This window comes from Phacochoerus africanus, chromosome 7 (genome assembly GCF_016906955.1).
Source record: "Phacochoerus africanus isolate WHEZ1 chromosome 7, ROS_Pafr_v1, whole genome shotgun sequence".
NCBI lineage: Eukaryota > Metazoa > Chordata > Mammalia > Artiodactyla > Suidae > Phacochoerus > Phacochoerus africanus.
In genome coordinates this window covers 43,335,759-43,351,026 of record NC_062550.1, presented here as the reverse complement: position 1 = coordinate 43,351,026, position 15,268 = coordinate 43,335,759, and the positions used below count along the sequence as shown (strand labels likewise).

Genomic DNA, 15,268 nt, shown 5'->3' with positions numbered 1-15,268 from the left:
CACGGAAGCAGCCCAAGAAATGGCAAAAAGACAATAAATAAATAAATAAATAAATAAATAAATAAAGGATCTGTGGCTGGATGGAGTTCATGGCGGGAACTTATGGCAGGATTGATGAAGAAGGAGGGGAAGGTCAAGGGAGGGGTAGGGGATAGAATCCCATGACACAGGGCTTTTAATCCTTGTAGAAGGTTAATCTATGCAGGCAGTTGTTTTCTGAAGGCCATTGTTTCTTGCTGCCCAACTTGAGCATCCAGATTCTGGGAGAGGGTGTCCACAGCAAGTCTCCAAGGTGAACAGCCCCTTTTGGGGATTGGGGGGGGTCTGTCTCCATCCTTCTGGGAACCTATCATTTCCTTCTTTGGCTATTGGTAGTTCCTTCAAGTTGAGGTCCAGCATGGTGGCACCAGGAGGAGTTTGGTTCCCAGATGTAGAAGCTCTCCCCCCAAAAGCCTGCCCTCTAGGGCTTTTATGGAGATTTCATTACATAGTTGTGATTGACTAAGTCTTTGGGCCAGTGGCGATTGATTCAGCCTCAGGCCCTTCTCACCTCCCTGGAAATCAAGGGGTGGTACTCTAATCACATGGTTGTTTCCTGGCAACCAGGCTCCCCGCCCCAACCGTGGAATCCAAAAGTCACCTTCCCTGAAGAGTTTGCAGGAACCCAAGGACAAGAGACCAAATATTATCCTGTTATTTTTTTATTTTTTATTTTTTTGCTTTTTATGGCTGCATCTGTAACATAGGGAGATTCCCAGGTTAGGGGTTGAATCAGAGCTTCAGCTGCTGGCCTACACCACAGCCATAGCAACGTGGGATCTGAGCCGAATCTGTGACCTACACCACAGCTCACAACAACACTGGATCTCTGACCCACTGAGCGAGGCCAGAACCAGCATCCTCAGGAATACTAGTTGGCTTTGTTTCCACTGCACCACAAAGGGAACTCTTATCCCATTGTTCTTATTGCTCAGAAAATTTTGAGAGCTGTGAACAAGGAACTGTGGATGAAACTGAATGATCAAATATATATATTTCTTATAAATCACAATATCACAGCTATATGCCTAATATTTCTAAGACAGCGCATATAATCTAGTTGGAGTATTTAATGAATTTGTCAAATTAGATATATAAAAAGTATTTGGATACCCTTCTAATCCAGAATTTAAGTAATTTACTAGGCTTTAATATATTGTCAGTCAGTGATTAGATAAATGCTGTCGACTGAAGAAACATACAACCTGAAAGTTGAAAGTTAAGTTTTATTTGGGGTGAAATTTGGTCTTAAGTCTGGGAGACAGCCTTGAGAAACCACTCCAAGGAGGTAAGGAGGGAAGCTAGGATAGATGAGTTTTTGCAACAGAGGGAAGGTAGTAAAAGTACAAAAGGTTTACAGCTGTAAGATTTATAGAAAAAGATTTACTGAAAACCAGTTTCTATGGGAAGATGTAAAGGTCTGGGCTTATAGGAATCATTCCTTTGATAGGCACCTCAGCTATGGGTCAGTCTCCTTTGTTTCTTTCCTGAGTTCCCTCTGGGCTCACTGGCCCACACTTGGGAGTGGAAGTTCTCTTAGATGACCGTGACATCTTTTGTCTACTTAAGTACAGCCTTAAGTATATTTCAGATAGCTCTGAATTATTGCCTCAAAGAGGAAAGGGGGATTATCACGATATAAGTGATAAAGGTGAAGGGGGAGATGCACGCAGCCATGCACAACACATTTTACAAAAGTTTGCTGCTGGTCTTGTGTAGGTTATTACTACTAGTCACAGATATCAGTCATCATTGAAGGATTTTAGTGTTTTTCTAGATATGAGGAGATGCAAGAATTGGGCTCATAAAATCTTTTCCTAAAAATATCTGTCTGAAGACCTGTTCTTCCAGTTTTCCCAGCGCACAGAGTGCTCTGGTCTCCACCCTGAGCTCCACTTGGGGTGCTGGCAGCTGCAGTAGCTCATGTTTTACTCCGTGTAGAAGCTGATGGCGGGTGCCAAACTTCAGTTCACAATGTGAACTGGATTATAATGATTTTGTGATAGACTCACATATAGGCACAGTATTTTTGAAATAAAGTACTTTTAATGAGGGTTTTGTTTTTGTTTTGTTTTTAGGAGGAGTAGTGCTTCAGACTTCTTACAATACCTACATGCTCCAGAGAAATCCAGATAAGGGGAATCATCTAGATTTTTTTCCTTCTCCTTTCATCTTTATATCTTTAGGTTATTTACTATGCCTTTCCCTCTTCTAAGAGTTGGTCTGACTAGTTTAGCCCATTTCTTTTCTCTGTCTCCCTGATCACGTCTCCCTGAGGTTGTATACCCACAGCGGGATAATTTGCCTTGCACACTTTTATCCTGCTCCCTACCTGCCCATTCGAGCTTTTTGCTTACTTCCTAGTCTTTCAGTATCATCACTGTTGTTGGTGTTTTTATTGTTATTATCTTTAGAATGGACAAAATCTTAACATAATTGATAAGGTTCCAAAATATTAATATACTTTATGAAAGATATTTACTACACTATTTTACAATATTTTTTTTTTGTCTTTTTAGGGCCGCACCCGCAGCATATTGAAGTTCCCAGGCTAGGGGTTGAATTGTAGCTACAGCTGCCAGCCTGTGCCATAAGCCACAGCAACAGCGACATGGGATCCAAGCCACATCTGCAACCTACACCACAGCTTACCACAATGCCATATCCTTAACCCACTGAACGAGGCCAGGGATCAAACCCCCGTTCTGACGGATACTAGTTGGGTTCATTACCACTGAGCTATGAGGGGAACTCCCTATTTTACAGTAATTTTGATGAAAGTTATTTGGATAGACAGACTGTGTGTGTGTGTGTGTGTGTGCACGCGCGCACACACACACACATACAAACAACACGTATGTTTTTTCCAAACTGCTTATGAATAGGATGTTGTTGCTAGCTTGCTTTAGGGGACCTGCCACATTTATATAATTAATTTTTCATTATATTAGATTTTCCTTTAGGATTCAACCTAGTGTAAATACTGTAGAGTACTTGGGACTAACTACACCAAATTACTCTTATTTGCAATCTAGTTTTTTAAATCAAATTGTTAGTAAGTGAGATTAAGATTATTGAATTTAATCCTAGTTTCCAGTGATAAAGACGTCGTGTTATTCTTTGGAAGTATAGTATATTCATTGATAGGCATTCTTTTTCTAAATTTTTTTTATTATTTTATTTTTTTTCTTTTTGGGGCCGCACTTTCGGCGTATGGAAGTTCCCAGGCTAGGGATCAAATTGGAGCTGCAGCTGGAGCTTACACCACAGCCACAGCAACACCATATCCAAGCTGTGTCTGTGACCTATGCATCATGGCTGGTAGCAACTCTGGATCCTGAGCGAGGCCAAGGATTGGACCCACATCATTGTGGACACTATGTCAGGTTCTTAACCCATTGAGCCACAATGGGAACTTCTTCATAGGCATTCTTGCTTTTGAGAATCTTTGTTTTTATAACTTAAACATTCAACAAAACAAACCAAAAAACTTCTGGGGCATCCAGTGAAAGATAGGAAGCCATAGACTAATGGTATACAACTTGTAACTGCCTTCAGAGGCAACCATCATTCACTACAGCATCATGAGGTTGTTATGATTAGATGGCATGTGTTAAAACCCTTGCTCAGTAGATTCTCCTTTATCCTTTCTGTGACTGAAAGAACAATTCAAGCCCAAAATAGACAAGATTTTTATAAAATTTCTTTCTTTTTCTTGTTAGTTTAAGTGTAGACAGTAAGGCTGCAGTTCCCCAAATAATGTCTAGAGTACTCATAATAGAATAACAAAGGAGGGAACATAGTCTTCTTTAAACTTTGAATTCAACTAGTAATTATGTTTAAATTAGGATGCAGGCCTAGCTTTAGTTTGGCATTTTGGAGAAAGCAGTCTTCAGAATTGTGATGCATTGTACTCTTTTACAAAGAACTTATTAGGTATTCTTTGTTGTTATTTAGAAGCAACATACACTTTTTAAAAGGAGTTAAAATAGGAGACTGCATTTCTTCTCTTCAAGCCAACTCCCTAGGGCCTATTACCATTAGGGTTGTGTTTAATAACTTTTAACTTTTAAAAAATACACTTTTTTATCCCCAGACTTATAATGCCTTTTGCTTTAAACTCTAAAAGATGGGGAAATTAGTATGCTTATATTTTGAGCTTCCAATCAATCACCCTCTCTCTCCCTCTAGGATTTTTTGTTGTACATTTTTGATTCTAGTTTTTGGTTTCAAAGAATATAATAAAAATTTGTTTTTTGACATAGTAGTATCTCTTGCCTTAGCACCCTATTTTTAACAGTGAGGAATTTAGGGCACTTATCTTTCTTTTCCTGCTCCCCCCGCCTTTTTTAAATTTTATATGTTTTATTCACAAATTTTATAATACCAGTCATACATTTCAGAACCATTTATTAGTGTTAGACCACTCAGTTTTACACTAGATAGAAACCGCCTCTAAACAGTATATTGGTGGTTGTTGTTAAAGTGGCCTTTTAAAAAGGGTTCAAATTGCTAAAAGGAGGCTCATCCTGATCATTTCAATCACTAACAACCAGAAGAAAAAACTAAACTGTAAGTACAAGCTTGAAAAATGACTTAAAACATAGTACTGGGAAGCTCTTAAAACTCATTATGTTAACTAAGTTTAACAGTAACTTAAATGATATGTTGCTGCCAGTCCTGCTCCCTTTAAAATTTTTAATTTATTATGATTTTTATTGAACTATAGTTGATTTACAGTATTATATTAGGTTTAGATATACAGCATAATGATTCGATATTTTTATAGATAATACTCCATTATAGCTTACTAGAAGATAATGGCTATAATTCCCTATTCTATTCTGTATATCTTTGTTGTGTATCTATTTTATATATAGTAGTTTATATCTGTTAATGCCCTTATTTGTTCCTGTATATCTTTGTTGTGTATCTATTGTATACATAGTAGTTTGTATCTGTTAATCCCCTAATTTGTTCCTTCTCCCTTCTCCGTCCCCTTTGGTAACCACAACTTTGTTTTCTATATCTGAGTCTGTTTCTGTTTTGCATAAACGTTTATTTGTATTATTTTTTTGGATTCCATATAAGTGATGTCATACAGTATTTGTCTTTCTCTGTCTGACTTTCTCTGTCTGACTAAAAAACTATTTTTAGTTTTTTGAAGAAAGTTCATAATGTTTTTCATATGGCTGTATCAATTTACATTTCCACCAACAGTGGCAATTCTTTACATGTAGTGTACAAGGGTTCCCTTTTTCCATGTCCTTACCAGCATTTCTTTTAAGTAGTCTTTTTGACCATAGCTGTTCTGACAGATGTGAAGTGGTATCTTGTGGTTTTGATTTGCATTTCTCTGATAATTAGCAATGCTGAGCATATTTTCATGTGCCTGTTGGCCATCTCTGGGTCTTTGGAAAAATTCAGGTCTTCTGCTTATTTTTTAATTGGTGGTATTATTTTGCTTTTTGTGTTATTAAGTTGTATGAGCTTATTAACTAGTTATTGGTCTTAACATTTGCAAATCTTTTCTCCCATTCAGTAGGTTGTCTTTTCATTTTGTTGGTGGTTTCCTTTGCTATGCCAAAGCTTTTAAGTTTAATTTGGTCCCATTTGTTTATTTTTGCTGTTGTTTCCTTTGCTTTAAGAGACATTAAAAAAAAATATTGCTACTATTTATGGCAAAGAGTGTTCTGCCTATGTTTTCTTCTAGGAGTTTTATGGTTTCTGGTCTAAAATTTGGGTCTTTACTCATTTTGAGTAAATTTTTATTTTTGTATATATAGTGTGAGAAAATGTTCTGCTTTGATTTTTTTTTTTTTTTGGTCTTTTTAGGGTCGCACCTGCGGCATATGGAGGTTCCCAGGTTAGGGGTCGAATCAGAGCTGCAGCTTCCAGCCTACACCACAGCCACAGCAAAGCAGGATCTGAGCTGCATCTGTGACCTACACCACAGTTCATGGCAACGCCAGATCCTTAACCCACTGAGTGAGTCCAGGGTTTGAACCTGCATCCTCATGGTTCCTAGTCGGGTTCATTAACCACTGAGCCAGGAAGAGAACTCTCTATAAATATCTGTTCTTTAATATTGAAGTACCCCAGCGCTCTAAACTTGAACCTCTTTTCTGTCTACATCGATTCCCAGGGAGATCTCATTTAGTCTCATGGTTTTAAATTCCATCTATATGCTAATTCTAGCACATAGTTTACATTTCTAGCCTGACTTCTCAGCCTAACATCTGCAGGTCCAACTGCCTCATGGATATCTCTACTCATATCTCTAACTGACATCTCAAAGCAAATATGTCCAAAAAGGAGCTTCTGGTATTTATCCCTTTTTAAGTCTTCCCATAATGTATTCCATATAGTGGTAATTTCATCCTTCCAATTGCTAAGGGCACAGACCTTCTAAGTTCCTGTCTTTCTCTCTTTAAGTTCATACCCTATATCTGCTTCATCAGCATATCTTTTTACTCTGTCTGTATTCAAGTATTTAAAGAATTCAACATTATTTATCACATCTGTTGATGCTTCTGGCATAGCCACCATGCTCTCTTGCCTGGATTATAGCAATAGTCTTCCAGCTTCTAATCTGTTGTCAGCCAGCAGTCAGAGTGATTTTGTGTAGTAAGTCAGATTCTATTATTTCTTTGCTCTCTTTTCAGCAGATAGCTTCCCATCTTATTCAGAGAATAAGTCAAGGTTCTTCTGTCCTATGAGGATCTCTTCGATTTCAAATATAGTTATCTTTCTGTTCTCATTGCTTACCACTGTCTGCCTTATTTGTCATATTAGTCTCCTTGCTATTCTTCAGGTATGCCACATGCTCCTGCTGTAGGGTCTTTGTGATTGCTGTTTTCTCTTCTCCCTGGAAGGTTTTCTGGATATTTCAGCAGCTTACCCCCTCATGTTATTGAGATCTTGAATCAATTCTGTTTAAAATTCTTTCCTACTCCTGTGACATGTCATATAATTGCTCCCTTCCTAATTTTTCTTCTAAGTACTGATTACTATAAATCTAAAACATGAAAGATATAATACATTTTAATTATTTAGTTTTAAAAAATCTGTCAGGCCAGGTTCATTGAGGAAAACAAATTGCATAGGTACTTCAAGCAAAAGGGAAATTAGTAAGGGGAATTAGATGCTTATAAATTTATTTGGAAAAACTGGAGGTATGGAGATTGGAAGACTTGTTCTCAGCTTTCAGGTTTGTCACTGATGCTGCTGATTGTAGCTGCCTAATAGTACCAACATAGGGAACTGATAAGTGAGTGTTTGGTGATTGCTATAAAACCTCATGTCTGTCAAAGTCTCCATGTGTATTGACGGCATTCAGAAGAATGGCCTTGTTTCTGTCTGTCATCTTCCTTCCATACATTGTGCAAATGCATTGCATTTGCCAAATGTAAATCACATACCGAATTCCATGGGCAGAGATAATTGCAAAATGGAGTTCTCATACTTTTAGCTTTTGTGATATAGAGAAGAGCACAGAAGGTGATGAGAATGAATAAGATTAATAGAATATAAAATGTATAAGTATGTGGAGATGAATACACACATACATATTTTATTAGTCAGGGTTCTCCAGAGAAACAGAACTGGTAGGATATGTGTGTATACAAAGAGAGAGAAGAGAAGAAAGAGATAGATTTATGTTAAGGAATTGGCTCATGTGATTGTGGGGGATGACAAGCCTGAAATTTGCAGCTGATAGGCTAGAAACCCAGAAAAGAGTTGATGTTGCTGTCTTGAGTCCAAAGGCAATCTGGAGGCAGAATTCCCTCTGCTTTGGAGGACTTCAGTCTTTATCTCTTAAGACCTTTATGTGATTGGATGAGGTTCGTTATGGAGGATAATCTGCTTTAGTCAAAGTCTTTTGATTTAAAGGTTAATCACATCTAAGAAATACCTTCACAGCAACATCTAGACTGGTGTTTGACCAAACAGCTGGGTTATCATATATTGGCCAAGTTAAAATATAAAATTAGCCATTACGGGTCCACTTCTTATCAAATTGGCACCCATATACATTTCCTTAAACCATACTTGTATTGAGCTGATTATGTCTCCCCAAAATTCATATGTTGCGGTCCTAACTCCTAGTACCCCTGAAAATGAATGTATTTGGAGATAGGATCTTTAAAGAGTTAAATTAAAATGAAGTAGTTAGTGCTGGTCCTGATTGCCACCTGGTTGATGCTCTGACTGAGTCTTCAAAAGGTCATTCTATTGTTCTATCATGCCAGCTGTTTCGGGATTATAGGGGTCATGGTAAGACCAGTGAATTTCACTACCTCACCCCCCCCCCCTTTCTTCCGTCCTTCCTTCCTTCCTTCCTCCCTTCCTTCCTTCCTCTCTCTTTGTCCTTTTGTCCTTTTAGGGGCGCACCTGTGGCATATGGAGGTTCCCAGGGGTCCAGTCAGAGCTGTAGCTGCTGGCCACAGCCACAGCAATGCAGGATCCAAGCTGTGTCTGTGACCTACACCACAGCTCACAGCAACACCAGATCCTTAACCCACTGAGCGAGGCCAGGGATCGAACCCACATCCTCATGTAGTCAGGTTCGCTGACAGCTGAGCCACAATGGGAATTCCTCTTTTCTTTTCTGCTATGAAATGAGTTCCTTGATTAGCAGTGCCTAATAGAATAATAGGATAGTTAGGTGAGGCATTCTGTAAGTCCATGGTTTGGCAGAAGCATTGTGTTCAGGGAAGGCAATTCTGTACTTAGAGTGTCTATTTCAGTAAGAATGAAGCAGTGCCTCTTCCATGGTAGAAGTGGTGTGATGTAATCAATCAGTCACCAGGTAGCTGGCTAATGACCATGACCCCAGGGAATAAATAGTGTCGTACTGGGGACTCAGTGTTGGTCCTTGCTCCTGGCATATTTGGCACTCAGCAGTAGCAGGAACCAGGCTCATCTTGGTGAGTGGAGGTCTTTGTTGCTGAACCCATACATAACTTTCATCCTTACCACTGTAGCTACTTTGTTCATAAGCCCATTGGGCATTGAGAGGATTGGCTGGGAAAAAGGCTGACTTGTATCCAGAGAACAGGCATGTATGTATTTGAGTGCAGATGTATTATAGTTTATAAAAATAAAATTATTTTGGAATACCAGGATATGACCAGAAGTCTACCTTATTTCATGGTTTTAGTTTTGTTAGTCAGCTGTTAGGAAGAATTATTAGAGAGGTTATTAGAGACTTTTGAATATACATATGAAATTACTATAGGAGTTCAGCTTGGAAGCTTTGTTAGTTAAAAAGCTCAAAAGAAAAAGATGTGATGAAGACACTTCTAAGACTTTTCAAAGTAAAAATAAGAATAAAAGTGAAACATGCCTACTGTAAAAATTGAAAATTACAAAAACAGAGTATTTTATACAGTGTTCTATCCTTTTGGTTTTTTTATACCTAATATGTTACGGTCTTTTTTCTGGTTTAGTTTATATATGTGTAACTCATTTTTAAAAATCACGGCATGATATTTCATTTTATGTCTGTAATAATTTAATTTAAGCAAGCTTCTGATGATTAACATTGAGGTTTATTCCAGTTTTTCTCATCTTTTGCTTTGTTGGATGTGTTTATTATTTGTGCATTTGTATAATACATTTGTGGGATACATCCTAGCCTTAAAATTACTGGATTAAAGCATATGTATTTTAAATTGTCCTCCCCCCTAATTATTTCTGATTTGTGTTCTTATCATAAAAGTGTATGAGGGGAGTTCCCGTCGTGGCGCAGTGGTTAACGAATCCGACTAGGAACCATGAGGTTGAGGGTTCGGTCGCTGCCCTTGCTCAGTGGGTTAACGATCCGGTGTTGCTGTGAGCTGTGGTGTAGGTTGCAGACGCAGCTCGGATCCCGCATTGCTGTGGCTCTGGCGTAGGCCGGTGGCTACAGCTCTGATTGGACCCCTAGCCTGGGAACCTCCATAGGCCGCGAGAGCAGCCCAAAGAAATAGCAAAAAAAAAAAAAAAAAGTGTATAAGAACATCTTTTTTCCTATATTATTTCCAGTGTTGAATATTAGCACACTTTTCAGTTTTGCCAATGTAATAGTGGAAAAAAAAACTAATTTTATTTCCATGATTGTAAATAGATAGAAGCATCTTTTCAAATTTTGAACAATCTCGTGTTTAACCTTGCTCTTGCTATTCCTCTTTTTTTTAATTCTTTATTTTTAATTTTTTTGTTTTTATTTTTTGCTGCTATTCCTCTTTGCTTGGAGTATTTTCTTTCCTTTTTTTCTGAACTTTTACCATTCTTCAAGGCCCATGTCAAAATCTGGTTGGTTGGTTGTTTTTTTCCCATGACTGGATTTCCCAATAACCTCAGCCTAAAATGATTTCTCCCTCCTTATATACTAAATGCTTTATTTTCCACTTATTACAGATTTATACCAGAACTAATACATATGATTTTCTTCTTCTAGGATTTCCATATTTACAGGATGGCTAAACATTAATGGAAAGAGAAGCATAAACCTTTCTTCTTTCACTATGGAGGCAGGTTTGGCAGATGGAGAACCTGACCGAACTTTGGTGAGTGGTTCAAATACAGTGGTTCAAGTACAGCATAATAAGGTACTATCATCTGCAGCTGTAAAGTGTTTGATATAAGCCATCATTTTATTTAAAAGTGAATTAAAAACAAACTTTTAAAACTATTTTAAAATAATACTTTAACTCCTCCGTTGATAGGAAAATTCTTAAAGCTTGTTGAAGCATAGCCCAGTTTTCTGCTATTTCTGTCATATCTTCTACCTCTCTTCCCTTGCCATATAGTGTAAGCCATACCTATATAATAGTTTATGTTTTTCTAAAAAACTTTTTGTCTTACTGAAATCAAGAGGTTGTTAACAGTTGAGATTAAATACCTGCAAATCTCAATCACATGCAGCTATCAGCAAATGGACAGAATACAACAATCATAGTTAAGAATTAAGAGCAGTTTTCACATATATTCTTCTATAAAAGTATAGAGACTTAATATTGCTGCCTTGTGTTGTGATTGAATTGTATTCTAAAATTAAAACTTATAGATGGGGTAGTGGTTATCTGTACCTTATCCAATAAGCAAAAAACAACAACAATAAAAATTCACCAGTAGGGTAGATTAAATGATGATTTGTCATTGTATAAGAACATTTGTACCAGGATAATTTCAGTTTTAATTATTTTGCTTTTCTGAAGATTCCATTAAATGTCGATTTATGGACTTTAAAGGTGCCTGTAGGTAAAAGGTAGCTAGCTGATAGCTCTATGATCTGTTAGGTGGTAGATTCTTTGACAAATTTATATTTTTGGAATAATGTAGAGGCCAACTTTTCTGTCTTTCATACTGAAGTTGAGAGTCATGGAATTCCCATTGTGGCATAGCGGAAAACGAATCTGACTAGTGTCTGTGAGGATGTGGGTTCGATCCCTGGCCTTGCTCAGTGGGTTGGGGATCCTGTGTTGACTGTGAGCTGTGGTGTAGGCTGCAGATGCGGCTCAGATCAGGTGTTGCTGCGGCTATGGCGTAGGCCAGCAGCTGTAGCTCTAATTCGACCCCTAGCCTGGGAACTTCCATATGTCACAGGTGGGGCCCTAAAAAACAAAAACAAAAAAAGTTGAGAGTCACTACTGAATTGAGGTGTTTGTGAATTTTAATCTAGTTAGTGTCCTTTGCTCAGGCTCAAATGTAGGATCAGTCTAATGATTGATAGCAAAATACAATTTTGCTACTTGTGTTAACTTGATCTAACCTTTTTTGAATTTCTGGTTCACACTTTTTCTTTAATGGTCAAAAAAAAAGTTAAACTTTAAAAGTTAAACTTGTTAATAGAGAATAAGATGAGCATGAAGGTAACTCATTTATAGAGTAGGTTATTGTAATGGCAATTTTAAATGGAAAACTGATGGTAGGTTATTTTGCTTTCACTGTATTTTCAGAAAAAAAAAATAGAAAGATTAAAGCCCTGTCTTAGAACATGATATTTACTTTGCCATAAATATTTTCTTATTTAAGCTAATTAACTGTATTTTCTTTAGCTAAAATAATCTTTTATTGGTAATAAAAAATCAGTAATAACAAAAGTATATATTTTCTAAGTATATACTTTATCAGCCATTGAAGGTAGATGTTTGTATATCCTTACTTTTGTAGATAGGGAAATAGGCTCAGAAGGTAAATTCTCTAAAAGCTCACAGTTGAAATGGTAGCACTGAGGTTTCTTTTTCTGAATACTTTGTTACTAACATCTTGACTATGTACTTGTCTTTCTGAACAGAATTGCTTAAAATTTGTTACCTTTTAAAGCAAATATCTAGATAGAGAGTATTAAATTCTATACAGAATATCTGCATTGTATTGATAAAGTTTTAATCAATTTTTATTCTAAATTCTGTTGGTACTGAGAGAGCACATTATTTTAAAAATGAGAGCAAGTTTCTTCCTGTTGTTCATTAAGTTTCTTCTGTGTGTGAGATGGTGAAATTTTGGACTCAAGTGACTTTTGTGTCCATTTATTCAGTTTTCTTCTTCTACATGAGATTATGCTTTCTATTTTTTAAAAAATCCATTTGCTCATTTATTATTTCAGTTGTGTATAGTTCTGTTTTTATGGTAGTATTGTTTGAGGTGGTAAATACTGAAAAATAAGAATTGAATCTTTATACTCTATTAATGTACTTCAGAACACAAGTGTGGACTTAATACCTGTCTAAAAATATTTTGTAAAAGTCCAGAATTCATCACTTTAGAAATTAACCACTAAGAAATCCTTTAAGTATAGGGATTTTTATTGCTGGATTGAGATAAACTAAATAAGGGAAATAAATATATTTTAGGATTAAACAAAATGAAATATGTCTTACCTTAAGGATCTTTTAGTATCTTGTTTTTATTATTGTTACCAGAGGAAACTACCTTAGAAGTTCTATTAGTGGTCAAAATCTTTAGTTATATTAAAAATTGATTATATAAATGACTTTTTAGAAAAGAATAAAAGTTTTTAAAATATGTATGAATCTTTTTATACTATAAGGGACTCTCAATTGAGGAACTCTTAAGATTGTAATTTAACTTGAATATTTGAATTAAATGCTTTCTGAAGTGAAAGGAACTGTAAAGATGATTTGGTTCAGTAATTCTCAGAATGTAGTAAAATGAGTATCTTCTTGTTGGGCCCAGAGATGACCCAACTTCCTGAAACTTTGAAACTCGGCAAGGTTTTCATAATTATTGCGATTCAGTGCTGATAAAGTAAAGTTGGTATGTTATTAGAGTTTATTGAGAGCTTTTAAATCATGTTCTAAGAAGTATGGCTACTATATATAACATTTGGCAACATCATATAGTTTGTGTGTATGGGCATACAAATTAATGGAATTGCCCAATTTTGGTAACATCAAGTATTATTTTTGAGTAGTGAGTCACAGATTTTAAATGTTGTTCTTTTTGTTTTCTTGTTTAAATACAGTTGACCCTTGAACTATTGGGGTAAAGCCTCTGACCCTCAGTGCAGAACAGGGTTTCCTTGGTATCTGTGATTTAACCAACCACTGAACTGCAGTGCTGTGGTATTTACTATAGAAAAAAATCTACCTGTAAGTCCACTGTAAAATCCACTGCGCAGTTCAATCCTGCATTGTTCAAAGGTCAACTGTACTATTAGTTAAGCTTCATCATTGTCATTATTGATTCAGTGTATTTAATGTTGTTAGTGATAGCATATTTATAAGGACAGTATTTCCTCTTAAAGTATTTTCACACTGGTACTTGGTTATTCTTATTACCCTGTCCCCACCACAAAGTGGGAATGGATGGGAAGAAGAGCTGTGAAGTTTCTTGTCTCATCTATTCTAAATGCGCCACCAAATTCGGTACATGTGCTTATGTAATATTTGAATATCCTTTGAGACCTGCCTACTGAGTGTGGCTAATGCTTATATACTTGTGCCTTGTGCCTTTCCTTTTAATCTTTAACAAAGATTATGCTACCAGCAGAGCTTTTTGCAAACCTATGAGTCCTGTGGCAGGTTTTCCCTCTTAGTCTTCGCAGGAAACTTAGAGGTCATTTAGCCTAATGACCTGCTTAATATAAGAATTCTATCTACAGTATCCCCTGACAGTGGGTGTGAACACATGTTCTTGAGTTATAGGTAACTCAGTTTCTCAGAAGGGAGCTCAGGTCTTTATATTTGAACTGAGATAAGCTTCTCTGTTAAATCTTACCATTGGTCAATTATTCTAGTTCCTCAGTGCTACAATTTACCACAAATTTAGTGGTTTAAAACAACAGAAACTTATTATCTTATGGTTCTGGGTATCAGAAGTCTAAAAGCAAGGTGTTTTGTTCATTCTGGAGGCTCTGAGGGGGAGAATTCCTTTCTTTTTAACTGCCTATAGAGGTTGCATTCTTTCACTGGCTTATGGCCCCTCCCTCCCATTACTTCAGCCTCTGGCTTTTGTTGTTTCATCTCCTTCTTGCCTTTCTTGCATTGAGCCCACTCAGATAATCTTGAATAACCTCCCTATCTCAAGATTTTTAACTTCACATCTGCAAAGTCCCTTTTATCATCATTCATCATTCGCAGGTTCCAGGCATTGGGATGTGGACACCTTTGGGAGGCAGGATTTTTGCTTTTTTTTTTTTTTAATTTTTAAAAGTGTTATTGAACTATAGCTCATTTACAATGTTGTGTTAATTTCTGCTGTACAGCAAAGTGATTCAGTTATGCATGTACGCATGTCTGTTCTTTTTCAGATTCTTTTCCTGTATGGGCTATCCCAGAATATTAAGTAGAGTTCACTATGCTATACAGCAGGTGGGAGGCTGTTATTCTGCCTATGAAGGTCAGAGTTCTAACCTCAGGTGCATCCCAGTCTAGTGAATGGGTCCTACTGCTAAATAATCAAAAATCGGTAGTTTGGTAGGGCATCTCACCTGGAGAGTTGCCGGTTACATTGAGATCTTAAGTTATGTAAATTCTTAGGTTGCAGAGATGTTCCTTTTTTTCTTTTCTTTTTTTTTTTTTTTTTGGCTTTTTAGGTATGCATCCCACGGCAATATGGAAGTTCCCAGGCTTCAAATCAGAACTGTAGCTGCTGGCCTACACCACAGCTCACAGCAACTCCGGAACCCCAACCCACTGAGCAAGGCCAGGGATCAAACTCGCATCCTTTTGTATACTATTCAGATTCATTTTTGCGACGCCACAATGGGAACTTGCCC

At 36.9% G+C, this 15,268-nt stretch overlaps 1 protein-coding gene across 6 annotated transcripts in view; it reads left to right on the top strand.

Moving 5' to 3' along the window:
- The window catches only part of OSBPL8 (oxysterol binding protein like 8), a 173,280-nt gene that overhangs the window by 47,881 nt on the left and 110,131 nt on the right, over window positions 1-15,268 (top strand). For 5 of the 6 annotated variants that reach the window (XM_047787229.1, XM_047787228.1, XM_047787236.1 and 2 more), the window contains one exon: window positions 10,484-10,592. The exons of the other annotated variant lie outside the window; for it this stretch is intronic. In XM_047787229.1, coding sequence (XP_047643185.1) covers window positions 10,551-10,592 — 42 coding nt within the window. In that variant the 5' untranslated portion in view covers window positions 10,484-10,550. Of the gene's footprint in view, window positions 1-10,483; window positions 10,593-15,268 lie in introns of those variants that run through there. 6 annotated transcript variants of the gene reach the window in all.